Source organism: Lissotriton helveticus, chromosome 5_1 (assembly GCF_964261635.1).
Source record: "Lissotriton helveticus chromosome 5_1, aLisHel1.1, whole genome shotgun sequence".
In the NCBI taxonomy this organism is placed as follows: Eukaryota; Metazoa; Chordata; class Amphibia; order Caudata; family Salamandridae; genus Lissotriton; species Lissotriton helveticus.
In genome coordinates, this window is record NC_136065.1 from 1677575562 (window position 1) to 1677589239 (window position 13678).

At 43.5% G+C, this 13678-nt stretch overlaps 1 protein-coding gene across 1 annotated transcript in view; it reads right to left on the reverse strand.

Annotated features, from left to right (window-relative positions):
• Nucleotides 1-443: 443 nt before the first annotated feature.
• LOC144755715 (dehydrogenase/reductase SDR family member 4-like) overlaps nucleotides 444-13678 on the reverse strand; it is a 76067-nt gene continuing 62832 nt past the window's right edge. The window contains exon 8 of the mRNA XM_078644902.1: nucleotides 444-569. Coding sequence (XP_078501028.1) covers nucleotides 455-569 — 115 coding nt within the window. The 3' untranslated portion in view covers nucleotides 444-454. The remainder of the gene's footprint in view (nucleotides 570-13678) is intronic.

Sequence of the window (13678 nt, forward strand, 5' to 3'; positions counted from 1 at the left end):
AATTAAATCATTTAAAGAGGCACGACAAAATAGATGCAATATAATATTTTTGTTAGAAGACATGCTTCATTTTTTTAAATAAAAGGCATACCCTTCTAACACATAATGCATACTTTTAATACATTATATCGACAATCAGACTATCTCCTTAGTATTAAAATGGCAGTAAAGGCAGCCCAGCTTGGTTAACGTACTGCCATACTATTTGCAGACCACTTGCAATTCAATATTTTTCTCAAACTCTCATAGCTAATCTCTCATATGGACGAACTGTAGAATACTGCTCTCTGAGGTACTTGCTAGAGAGGCTTTCATTGCAAATGCCTCGAAAGGCAAATAGGACTTGAGACAGTCTCAAATTGTGAAAATGTTTGTCACTACAAAAGATGATGTACCCCAGGGCAGATTTTCTAAACCGTGACCACATCAAAAATCCTGATATCCACGTCGGCTTTCAGAGTCGAGAGTTGCCACCACCGGCTGCCACTATGGTCTCTCCGGTAATGAAGGAGGCATCAGACGAGCAGAGGAAAGACACAATGCCGCCAAATTCGGTAGGCTCCCCTATCCTAGTAGGCAATCGGAAAAAAACACAAGTGTAAATGGTTTAATAAGAGTTACTGAACAAAGAACTCGAGAAGTTTCATGCAAGGGCATTTACAAGGCAAGGTGGGAATTTGAACCACCAAAGGCCATTTTTGATTTCCCTATATTTCTGAATAGTCTAGGCGATAACCACCCTGGGGCCTGTTCACAAACTGCATTGTGTAGTATGATTAGTAGTACCACTATAGTACAGCTAACCTACTGAAAAATGCTATCCCTATACCTATGTGTGGAGGTTTCACCCTGCGGAATAAATACATATCTAGAATATAGCATCATCTAGATCGCTGTTTCCTGGATGACCTTCAGCAATTGTGAACTAGTGCTCCTGAAGTACTGATTGTTGAAACATATTAAACAGCTACAGAGTCTTGTGGTTCTTACTACAAATTACCTAAAGTAATATTCCCAGGTTAGATGTTAGCCTAAGGTGATTCCTAAATATTTGTGACCATGTACCATTTCGATCCATAATCGGACCTTGTGTAATTACTGCTACTTCTTCTAAATGACAATAGGTTTGGAGTTATTCATTGTCAGTTTGTTGTTGAGATTATAGATTATTAGCAAATTCAACAATCTATAAAGGCCAATGGGAATTTGGTCCAAAAGTAGTAATCCTGTACGTAGGCCAGCATGCCAATTCTAGGCAGCCTTAAGCGACGAGAGAAATATGTGAATTTTCCAAGTGTTTCAGCAAGATTTGCCACGCACAGATTGAATAGGCCGGGCAAAAGTATACACCCTGACAATGACTGTTAGAGATTGCTATTACTGAGAGCATCTCTCATATTGATCTGAACGTTGACCCAAATCTCAGGGTGTAAGGCTCTAGCCTGCTCCAGCAACTGTGGGTCAGCACCTAATTTGATTAGCTTTCACCTGACTAATGATTTATCTACCTTGTCAAAAGCTGCACTATAGTCAATAAAAGAACAGTACAGATTTCTTTTTTCAAACTTGACAGCTGAAGCAAGAGTCATCACCTTACCTTCTGTTTAATATTCTAATTTATTCATTGTTCTCTCAAGGCTAGACCATGCCTTCACATAATCCTTTTGTTGTATTGCTCGATTTTGATCAATTTAATTCTGCTTCATCAAAGAGAATAAATTGTTCCGTTGTGGATCAGTACTGTCAACTTTTCTTATTTCCCACACTTTTCTATGTGAGATGGAGAAATATGCCTTGAGGACGCATTTGGTACACCAGATAACATTTAAAGCTCAGGAAGTAAGGGACTCCTTGGAGGAACTTTTCACTGGAAGATCGACTGTATTATCACCCAAAAACATATCCTCCAGTTCTGCTAAATACTTGCTACCATCACTTTAGGCACTTTGGAGAATCGGAGTGGATAATGACTGCACTGATCGAATACAATTCCGCTAAGGTCAGAGTTTATTGGGTCCAATAATTATCACCTATTACCAGATTTTTGGGGGATACCATTCAGATTTTGGTTCTTTATTAAAAAAGAATCACAATTTTGAGTAATTACCTGTGCTTTTTTCAGAGTTAAATACAGGCAGGTTTGAGCTGCTAAATTTTTTTATTTTGTGGGCCACACTTGTTCAAAGCCCACCTTGCTCCTAGTTCCGAATCCTGGCAAACAGGTATTTGCAGACTTGCCAACCTACAACGAAATCATTGCGGTGTAAAGAGGGGCGTTGCCTTAGAGGATGATGCCTTTTGTCGAGAGCTTCCTGAAGGGTACTCGGTCCTCCACAACTCCCACCACACCCTCTTGCAAAAAGAACCACCAAAGGGTGGCTGAGGCTGCCGCCGATGTCCTGGGGTCTTTTCACACCTCTTAATGTACATCGGCCGCTTACTACCTGCAAGACGAGCTGAAAAGTCACTTTGTGTAGTGGTTTCCAGCTTGCCTCGCCTGCCACCTCGTGATTTCAACTTTTCACTGGGTGATCTTGTGAAGGGAAAGTAAATCATGTGACACACAGCCGCGGCCGCTGCAAGTTAGACGGTACTACTGGGTGGTAGGGGGATTTAGAGAGACATCCAGGGGGCAAATTAATTATTTATTTAATTTAATTTTCCCTCATGGTCATCACTCGAAATCCCCCTACCTGGCCCCACCACTCTTACCTGCCGCAGGCTCAGCTAGTGACACAGGGTGACACCGTGTGAGTCGGCAGGTCTGTGTTTGCATAGGGATTGGAATTTAAAGGGCCACACGTTATGAAGGAATGTAATAGGGACGTCTTGTGTTCCGTGTTCGGCAGAACTGGCCTTTTCCCAGATGGTGCCCTGGGCGCAACTAAATTTTGTGCCGTACTAATCGTCCTCCACCACACCTTCGCCAACCACCCTTTCCCATTGGTGCTCCTCATGAGGGTCCCTTTTGTGCTTACAGGTCAAATACTGGCTGAATACCTCAGACAGTGACAGGAAAGAGAACACACATTTTCACCTCCTCTCCTCAATCACCTATTCATTTGCTAAACTAGAGGTGAGAGTTCCTGGGAGAGGTTAGAGTGAGAAGGAAGGGGGAGAAGTAATGAGGGAGGCTTAGAAAATGAAATAAAACATGATTTTAAACAAAACTTGAAGGCAACAATTTGATCTGGCTGACTGTAATAAACGATTTATTCACAACAGCTTAGGAGGTCAGCTATTTGTGCTCCCCACCTACTGTAGGTGCCATGGGCCTGGGCCCAGCTCGCTCATGCCAAATGCCAGCCCTGATGTCCGGTTTTCTGCATATGTCTGCTGCAATCCTGGTTAAAGTGACTTGTGTGGGCACGGTCTTGCAAAATGGCAGAGCACACATGTTGATCCCTATCTCCCTGCACCCTCATCACACTCCACTATAATACTGTGTCCAGTGAACAAAAATCAGCTCTGCGTTGGCCTTTGCAAGTGCAGAGAACACAAATACCGTGATCCTGTGCTGATACCTGCGTAATGCCAATTGAGAGCCCAGGATGCTGGATGGTCCTACATTGAAGGCTTCAAGATGGTGTCTGTGCACTCTGCATAGACTTGAGGGGCAGCTTCGCGGCCCACTGGAGCCAAAAAGGCAAGACTTTACCCTGAGCACAGCAGGTGGTAATAATTTGACACTATTCGGTCGTCCACACTTTCAGCAAAGAATTATGTTATTAGAAGGTATCGTTTACGGAACAAATACATTATCACATGGCGGTGGTCAGGAGCAGTGATCGCATGTTGGAGTAGAGGCAGAATTCAGTGTTCGCGATGGTCACTGGGGCGCTCCTGTAGGCAGAGAATCATAAGCCAGTTTAGGCAGCTAAGGGGATGGGTCCTTGGGCTGCGGACCACACAGACCTTCTCGGGGACCTGGTGGCCCACCTGGGTTTGCAACCCTCTGCACATAGCTTGTTTAAGTTGTAGGGTATGTTTAGTTTTAGTTCCATACCAGTGTGTGATTAAATAGGTTGAGCTTACCATCGGAGGAAGTTTTGAGACACCAGCTGTTCAGTTGTCTAAATACTTACCCAGGGGATGAAGGTTGTTGTTACGTAGCACAGAATATTTTTGCTCAACCTCACAGTGACACCATTCCGACCAGCGAAATGCTTGCAATAGCACATCAGAAGAGGGAAACATTACATTGTCCCATGCATGGGGGTGTTCATTGACAAAGGGTCACCACGGGCCAATGGGATCAAAGCTTTACAGGCACTAGAATGAGCAGGAATGTAAAGTTGCTCAGATGTAATATTCGTAGACTTAATGGCACAGGGTACGCACCACCCTACCCAGACAGCTTTCCCCCAGGAACACATCTAAAAGATGTAGAGGAATGCAAGGTTTGGAAAAAATGGACGAGGTCAACCGTTCTCTGCTTGCTCAACCTACGCAAGAGATGTGTTGGTCTGGATTGCATCTGGCTTCCTTTCCAGTACTGCTTCTCCAAATGTGTAGGGGAGTTGTATACTGATATATAGTCTCCTGAACTCAGCTGAGATATGCCTAGTAAATATACATGCACCAGATAAAGATAACAAGACTTAGTTTAGGACTCTATATGGTTTGATACTACCTTACATTGTTGCCTCTAGGATATGGGCTAGTGACTTTAACTACAAAATAGTTGTAGTTAAAGTCATAATGTAAATTTGTATAGACACACTTCCAGGCTTCGTAGTAAACCAGGAATTACAGATACAACTCTCTGGGTGTATCGTATTACTCCATCAGAGATAACACTTTATTGGTCTAGCGCAACTTAACAACAAAAATGTAGGTGGCACAATATCTGGAAAGGTTCCTTTCTGACCACTCGCCTCTCCTGATAGAGTACAGCACAGGGCTGATTCAAAGGAGGACACCAACACAGCTCTTAAAGATCCAGTATTTCAATTGGAGATAAGTACAGACTAATGTCTATCTAATGATGTATCTAGAACAACATTGAGGATCGATTGAAACCAGGGTAAAAGAGTGGGAGGCTCTAAAAGTGGTCCAAGTGGGAGACTGCATGATTATTATATACAGTACCCGACAACAATTAAACCATAATCTGTCACTCTAAGAATATAGACTAAAACGGTACAGAGATAGATGCTGGTCATCCCTACCAGGAGGGCAGATTTCTTCGAAGCCAAATATAAGGTGGGGAAGATCTGGGATGCTCTGGATACGTTCACCCATAGAGACTTGGACTGCACAAGGAAGGGGACACTTCAGAGTGACTGCTTGCCTGGCTCCAAAAGATGGAGAGGCTATTTCCCCCAATACTGTCCCTTATCAGAACAGATGGAACTAAGGAGGTGACACAAGTCAGTATAAAGTCTACCCTTCCACAGTGTCTGGCAGTAGTAAACAGGTGCCCTCCCGTACCTCATGCATGATGTGTCGGTGCAGTCGTTTCTAGAAAGGGTCTTGCCTCCCCAAGGTAACAGACGACCAAGCTGACAAGTTAGAACAGGACCTTAACAAAGAGGTACTGATAGTGGCTTTTTGTGAAATGCTGAAAGGCAAGTCGTTGGGCGCAGACAGTTTTCCACCAGAATTTTATAAAATAGATAGATTTATAGATAAAGATTTTGAGGCTCTGGGATGTTATAGAACTGAGTCAAAGATCAATGTAGACGCAAAAATGTTGTCCAAGAATCTTGTAAATAGAGTTGTTAGTGTGGGTGGTTCCCTGGTACATGAAGAGCAAAGTAGCGTTATTACTGGTTGCAGCACCCTCATGAATTTAAGGCAGCTTAATCACGATTCATGCCTCAGCAGATTTTAAGATGGAATTAAGTTTTTGTAGCGCTAGATATTAAAACAAGCATTTGCAATGCAATAGGTCTCGCCTTTACGAGAGATTGAGCTATTGGCATTGAAAATAACAATGCCTTTTATTTATTTGTTCTTTTTAAAGCAGATAAATATAAGGCACTGTCATTTACAATGCCAATAGCTTAAACTCTCGCAAATGCAAGACTTATTGCTTTGCAAATGAGTGATATAAAATATTATCAAACCCTTAGGAGAAAGAATATCCTGCCTGTTGTTACTATTTGAAAAGATAGTGCTTGGAGGCTGTAATTAAATCCTACCAAGTAACAACACACGAAACAGGGGGTGTCGCCATGGGAGGTTACCAAATTAGACAAGGAGGGACTACTAAGCCTTTTGACCAATAAACAGCCACAGTTTACAGTGAAAAATCACACAAGCCAATGAAAAATATGGGTGGAGCTTCAATTCCGTACCTGAATACAGCATGCCTCGCAGAGCAGCACATGTGCTGCCTAGGCTCGACCTAATGAATGTCCTTGTGTAACGCAACTGGTGCTCATTATAAAGCCCTCTGCCACCGGAGGGTCAAGTTTGCCCTATATAAAACTCCGGGGAAAAAAGCATGCCAACAACATACTCACAACAGCATTTCTCACCACAATTCTAACAAAACACAGCAACAGCCAAAAGAACTATTTGGACAGAACTTCTAACATACGATCCAGAAGTGCCATTTATTTTGCTATCATGTAACCAAAAAAAGAAAAACCCCACATACACACCACTGCATTCTCTTGGCATGTCGGTCGACCAACTTAGAAGAGACATGAATGATTGGCAGTCTTCCATTTTTAACACTAATACACCAAACTCATACACCAACAGGTCAATTAATAAGCAATTCCCACACATAATCGAAACCTTAACAATACGTGTACAAGCATCACAAGCTGAATCAGACACCTGTGTGTAATGGTAACCTATGAAATATGCACAAAAAATCACCAGACTACTATAATAGCTAGTAGGCAACACCAATGGCAGAATGTATGCTATACACATCCAAATAACGGAATATAGTTCTGCCAATGGAAAAAGCCAACAGAATATTTGGATTAAATAGTGCTGAGGTGCGATTGTTCATGAAAAAGAAGCGTTCTGCGGGCAGAATGATTCTGAGGTAAAACACTGTAGAGTCCTTGCTTTATGGTGTTTTGCTGGGGGTGTAGCAAGGAACACCTTGTGCCTCTTGTTTTTAGTGGTTTATCCCATGACGTTGCCTAGGTGATAAATAGTAAAGGAGTCACATATGTGAGGTTAATAAAGAAACTAACCACAAATTTCCCTTGCGGTCCCAATATGCTGTGCCTGTGGAGTAGCGCGCGATGCAACAAGCATAGAAGTCAGCAGTCTCGATTTAGGTCTGGGACTTGCAATTTAAAGCGAAACGTTGTTATATTACCTTTCTCTTATTTGAATTTCCCCATCCAATTCAATAGATGGTGATGCTATCAGGAAATGAACCCCCGTTTTTTTTCCTAAATCTCACGCTTTGGTTTTCCCAAATGTTGGTATGTACGGATTCGCGATGAGGGGATTCAAATGCAGGCACAGGTGGTTTGCTGGATCTGGAGGAGTGGAAGTGGTGGTAGTTGTTGGGTCCAGGCCTTACCTTTACCAACAAGCAGAGCTGGCAGGTACGTAGGTGCCAAAGATCCTTTAGAACCGTCTATAGCGACATCTCTAACACCCGAAAACACAAAAGTGTGAAGTGAATCTTCAAACAGGAAGTTGCACAGTGACATCTATGCGGAAATCCTATTACACGCCATCTTTGTTTAGTAACACGGGCAATGGACACAGAAATAGGACTCAATGTATGCCACAAGCTGATGTTTGTAGCCTTAGCCAGTGGATAGAAACGAGCATCGCCATTTTAAACTGAAACCTTTTCCTATGTTTGGCAAAAGAGGCTCCACAGCAAGAGTGAATCACACTTTCACACACATATCAAAATCGTATTCTGTATAATTGTTTTAATGTACAGATAAACTACCCATTGTGCAATTTGTGATGGGTCAAGTGGTGTTCACACAAACTTACATTTTGGTAATTCATGCCTTGTTTACGTCATGATATATGGGCATTACTGTCCAAGATGACGGGAGTGAGGAAGGGGAAGGCACGGACAATGGGAGTGTGGGTGGGGGGTTGGGGGGGGGGGCGAAGTCACAGACAATGGGAGTGCAGGCGGAGGGAGGGGGGAGAAGGAGCCGACTAGGCATGGACAAATTTGAGTGCGGGGGGAGAAGCCCCGGACAACAGGAGGGAGAGGGTGTAGAGAAGGAAGGCATTAGGAGAACCTCATTAAAGAAAATAGTGCTCACAAGTCTAAATAGCATGTACCATTTAACACTCAAAGTAAAGGGGCCAGTAGCCATGGGAGGATACAAATGATGACATGGCCATAATAAGGAGAGACTAACAAGCCTATAAATGAATCCGAAGGCAGCATTTACGAAGGACAAAGGCACAAGCCGATGAAACATGGGCGGGGCAGTGGGCGGGGCTTCCTTCACGTAGTGAACTACCACAGATCTTCCCTAGAGCAGCGCTTGCGTGCTGGCTCTAGGCTCGACCTAAAAAGTGTTCGACATGCCTGACTGGGATTACACGATGGCCTTCTTGCAGATGATGGGGGTAGGCTCTAACTTCCACATTATTTGGGATAGTGTATCATGTCTGCTAAACTCCAGATATCCCCTTTGGGCCAAATACTGGCTCTGCCAATCAGCACCTATATGTCACAATGTTGGAATCCCGATACAGGGCTCTATGGTGTATTGGGGAGAATGGAAATATAGGGGTATAGATATGTACACAATTTCCGAAATAATCACACCTTGCAATGAAAGTAATTATCCCACTGCATCGTGCACAATCTAGGCCCTGACCTAATACTGTTACTCAAACCACCTATTCAATAATACCTATTTGTCATAAGTCAATATGAAAGGCTTAGTATCAGGTTAATATGGTGTGCCCGCAGGGAGATTCTTCAATGAAGGAATGGAACAATATACAAGAACCCACTGGCAAGCACTGTTGCAGAAAGGTTACACTGTGGAGGACTGGACTTCCTTACTGTACTACGAGATGGCTAGAGTACCTAGATTAACATTTCCCTATTTTAAAATACTGCCTTATTGATTTTGGACAACACTAAGACTCTGCAAAGTAGGACTTTTCTTTTAAACCTCTCTAATTGCTGGAGATGCAGCCACCCCACATGAGATTTAGTAGAAGTTTATCGAATTGTTCCAAGGGTTTTACCCAGTGGTGACAAAGAAAAAAAGGTAATCACTCCGTCCAGTCTAAATAAGGAGGATGGGGTAATCCCTTTCCTCTAATGACCTTCCTGTGTCAGACCACTATGAAGAGCAGGCTGGGCTCACCACATTGAACGCATCAGGCATTTCTACAAGGGCCCATGTTACAAAACTCCATGCATTCTCTAAGATAAAAGGATTGACAGGACATACGTCCAGATGGATGGCAACCTAACTAACTTCAGCCAAGATATGTGTATTAAGTCTTTGCGGAAACCACAATACATACCGGGGAGAATGGATAATAAAGAGGATGATATTCACATTGCATGATAGAATAACTTACACTATTGCTGATACACTAAAACATCGTTCCATTGGGTGTAGATGGGGTGATATTTTGCAAAGGTTGTTTAGAACTCAATATTTCTGTCAGATGATATTGTGGTTACGGTATTCTGATACCCTACCCTGGTGGAAGCCTCTGCATAGAAGTGTGCCATCAGGTGAAAACAACACCCTGATATTGTTTTGGGACACAGCCACTAGGGCCTGTCTTCCCAGGCAGCAGCGAGAAGGCAGTAATGCAGGTGTGCAACTGTGCAGTTTCAAAGCAGATTTCTAATAAGGAGAATCGTAGTGGGGATGTAAGAGCACTTCAGCCATTACAATGACATTAGTGGATGAGGGGAGGAGAAACAACGTAGAAAGCAACAGAAGGAGAACAAAGCAGCATGCACATGGTATGCTGAGTTAATCAAGAAATCGCTATTTATAAAGCATGGCTTATCACCCAAGAAGGTATCCAGGCGCTGTGCTGCGGGTATCAGTCGAAGAGCCAGGTCTTGAGTTACTTTCTGAAGTTAGTCAGTGATGGTGAAGTACGCAGGTTGAGGGAAAGGGTGTTACAGGATTTGGTGGTCAGGTAGGCGAAGGAGCGTCCTCCTGTGCAGTGAAGTCGGATTTGAGTTATTTGTGCAAGGACGAGGTGAGCGGATTCGGGAAGTTCAGGCGGTGGTTTGTGAAGGCTGGTACTAGGTCAAGGAGGGCACTGTAGGCTAGAGGTTCAGTAGCTTGAATTACTTTTCTGGATGTGGAGCCAGTGGAGGTCTTTGAGGTGCTGGGTGATGCCGGTCTGCTTGGGCAGGTTGAGGATCAGTCTGGCTGCTGGGTTTTGGATCGTCTAGAGTCTTTGCTTGAGTTCGGTGGTGGTTCCTGCGTAGAGTGCATTGCAGTATTCTAGGTGGATATGGATGAGGGCCTGCATCACTGTTTTCCTGGTGCTGATAGGAGCTACTTGAAGACTCTGCGGAGCATGCAGAGAGTTTGGAAGGAGGCGGAAGAGACAGTGCTGACCTGGTGTTTCATGGAGAGTACGCTGTTCAGTGTGATGCCAAGGTTGCAGGTGTGGTCTTTCGGAGTGGGGGTGGGTCTGAGTTCCAATGGTCACCAGGAGGCATCCAGAAGGGAAGGAGGGGGGTCTACTGAAGAGTGCAGTGTGAGTGTGTTGTATCCAGAGTTGTTAGCAGATATGTTGGAAACATGTAAAGGGTTTACACACAGGATTCTTTTTAAGAGCGGTGTAAACCCATCTGTGCATAAGATACAATGAATACCTTTGGCACTGGGTAAACAATTGAGACATAAGTTAGATAATTTAATGGAAAATAGTGTCATCCGTGTTTTTGGAGCATTGGAGTGTCTCAGATGAGTCTACAAGTTAGTAAGTTCATTGAGGATACTTAAAGACTTGAAAGAAGCAAATTTGGAAATACGTACACACAATAGTATTCCTTACCCCACTTTATTGTAAATAATCCTGCATCTTATCTCATTGCTGCTGCCCTTGTCCAGTACTCTGATGCTCTCTAGGTAGATTTGTGTTCTACAAATACATACGCATCCATACATACATACATGTAAACAAGTGTTGGTTGACAGGCACCCTTTAGCTTATACTAGCAGCCCGCCCCAACGTTGTCCGGGGCAGAAGGGGGCTGGGGGCAGCACCGCTGCAGGAGACGTGCAGCAGAGCGGCCATCAGCGGGAGCAGCAGAGCGTACTTACCAGCTCCCGCGGCGCCGCTCCTCCCCGCATGTCGGGTGTGTGTCCCTTGCTCCTTCCTGCGCTCCCACCGGCATCGCCGCTCCTCCCCGCGCTGGGCACTCCAATGTTGTGTGTCGGTCCCGCGCCACCGCTCCTACCCGCACGTCGTGTTTTGTTCCCTTGCTCCTTCCTGCGCTCCGGTCCGGAAAGCGAACGTCGCGTTGACGTGACGTCACTCCCACACGCCATTGCGCCTCTCGCAAGCGTTGTGACGACGCCGAACGCCGCGTGCAATCACTGTATCCATACGCCCATACGGACTACTTTTCCCCTAACGTCCCCCCCGCCCCCTAATGTATATGGTGTGGTTTTCTATAGCCTATGTCCATCTCCTGGACCTCCCCTTTCCAACGCTGTATTGGGTGTTGTGATTGGTGGTGTACTTTTCGAGTTTACCTGGCTCAAAGGACACAGTTCTCTCTTTATAATAGTAGTATAGATTGGCGATACGATGAAGACATTTGTAAAGCAGAATGGTTCATCACATCTGTTCTGTCATCAGCACACTACCAAACTGAACTGGAATCAAGGCATATTTCATCACTGGGGACATTTTCTTTTACATGGATGTGTGTTCGGATTACGCAGGTGTATCAGATGTTCTCTAGCAGGCACAGACACGCCTTTGGTGATGGTACAGATATTACTTACTTCCTGGGTGGCATATGTAGTGACAACACTGGAAAGAACATGATTATCTGTTGCATTATGTATTAGTGGGAGTCAGTGATTTGACTGTTAAAAAGTCAAACTTAATAATACATTCTGCAACATATCTTGGGTATAAAGTATGCAGGGAGGGTAATGAGCAGGCATAATATGCCAGTCAATGCCATGCTCAACTTGTTTCTAACCTAAAACCAAGTGCATCAACCAATAATAAAGAATTAAGCAATTGTTGTTGCTTATGGAGTATAAAACTGATTTTATAGCTCATTTTATTTAGGAAACATTTAGTGGGCACACCCTTTTTGAAGATGGATGGGATGCTAAATGTCAAGAGTTGTTCGATGGATGTAAAAATTATTTTCGTACTGCTTCCAAATTACAGATGGTTATTGTCAAATGCGAATTGTTTCAACTGTCAATGCAAAATCCAAACTGAGTCTTAGGTCACTAATGCAAATGCACCCCGGTTCCTGAACAAGGCTGAACAGACCTAGCCAGTAAGTGGGAGAGAAGCTGTTTTAGCACATTCTGGTAGGAAATTAGATATATAATCAGAAGTGACCACAGACCATAAAAAAATATAGCTAATACAGCGGACTGTAGGAGAAAAACCACAGATTGTTAAGTGGGTGACTAAAGTAGAGCTTATGATTGGATAGAATAACGTGGAGGCAACTTATATTTATAGAAAAGATACAGATAAGGAGAGTTGGATGCGTCTATACTGATGGATGATGAGGTAAGTGATGGGTGGTAAGAAAGAATGGTCATCTGGAATGAATGATGGCGAAGAACTGGCAAGGGTCAAACACTATGGATGAATGGGCAACTGATTCTACTGGCGAGTCTTAGGGGAAATATGTGGAAGGGACATTTGCACAGGGTTATGATAAAAAATACACGCGAGACAAAATACTGGTGACAGAGGATGGTGGCAAATGGATGTTGTAGTAACGGGATGTGATCCCAGTTCAGCTAGTGGCAGTTGTGTTGGAGGACACAGCATGATTTGTGTGGTGCTGTCAAGAAGTTAAATAGATGTTTACCCAGTTTTTTATATTGTTAGTTTGTGTGAGTGCTGTTCGGGATGTTGTGCACATTGCTGTGTTGTTTATTGTGTGTGTGGTGTTGTAACTTGTGTTGGGTCTGTTCTCTATGCTGGGTAACAAACCATTTGCTGAATCAAATTATTTATGTCATGGAGTATGTTACGTATGTTCTACTGTGGGTCAGTTGAGGGACTGGACTTTGAACTGTGCTGTGTTGACCAATGTCTTAGGTGGGTATTAACATGTCCTTCCATCAACATTGACTGCATTATTCTTCCATAGGCTCATATGTTGAGATTTCAATTCAAGCACACAAGTCACACTTCTATGCTATACTATACTTATTGTGTGGAGGGGATAGGGAACAGTTGTATGATGGAACAACGCAGGGAAATACTCTGCATGCCTTTACCACACAATTTTTACCCCACATTTTTTTAGATCGCTTATGCTTTTACAACGTATGTCTTCACCACACATTGTTTATATATATTTATATATATAAACAATGTATTTGTGGGAGGAGACCCCTCACACCCCTGACCTTACTTTAAATGTGTGGTAAAGGGATACGCTGTAAAAGCATATGCGTTCTAAAAACATGCGTGGTAAAGGTACAATAAGGTAAAAAAAACTTGTTGTAAAGGCTGTTTGCCATAGGAAACCACATAACTGGTAGAACAATGTTCAAGGCCC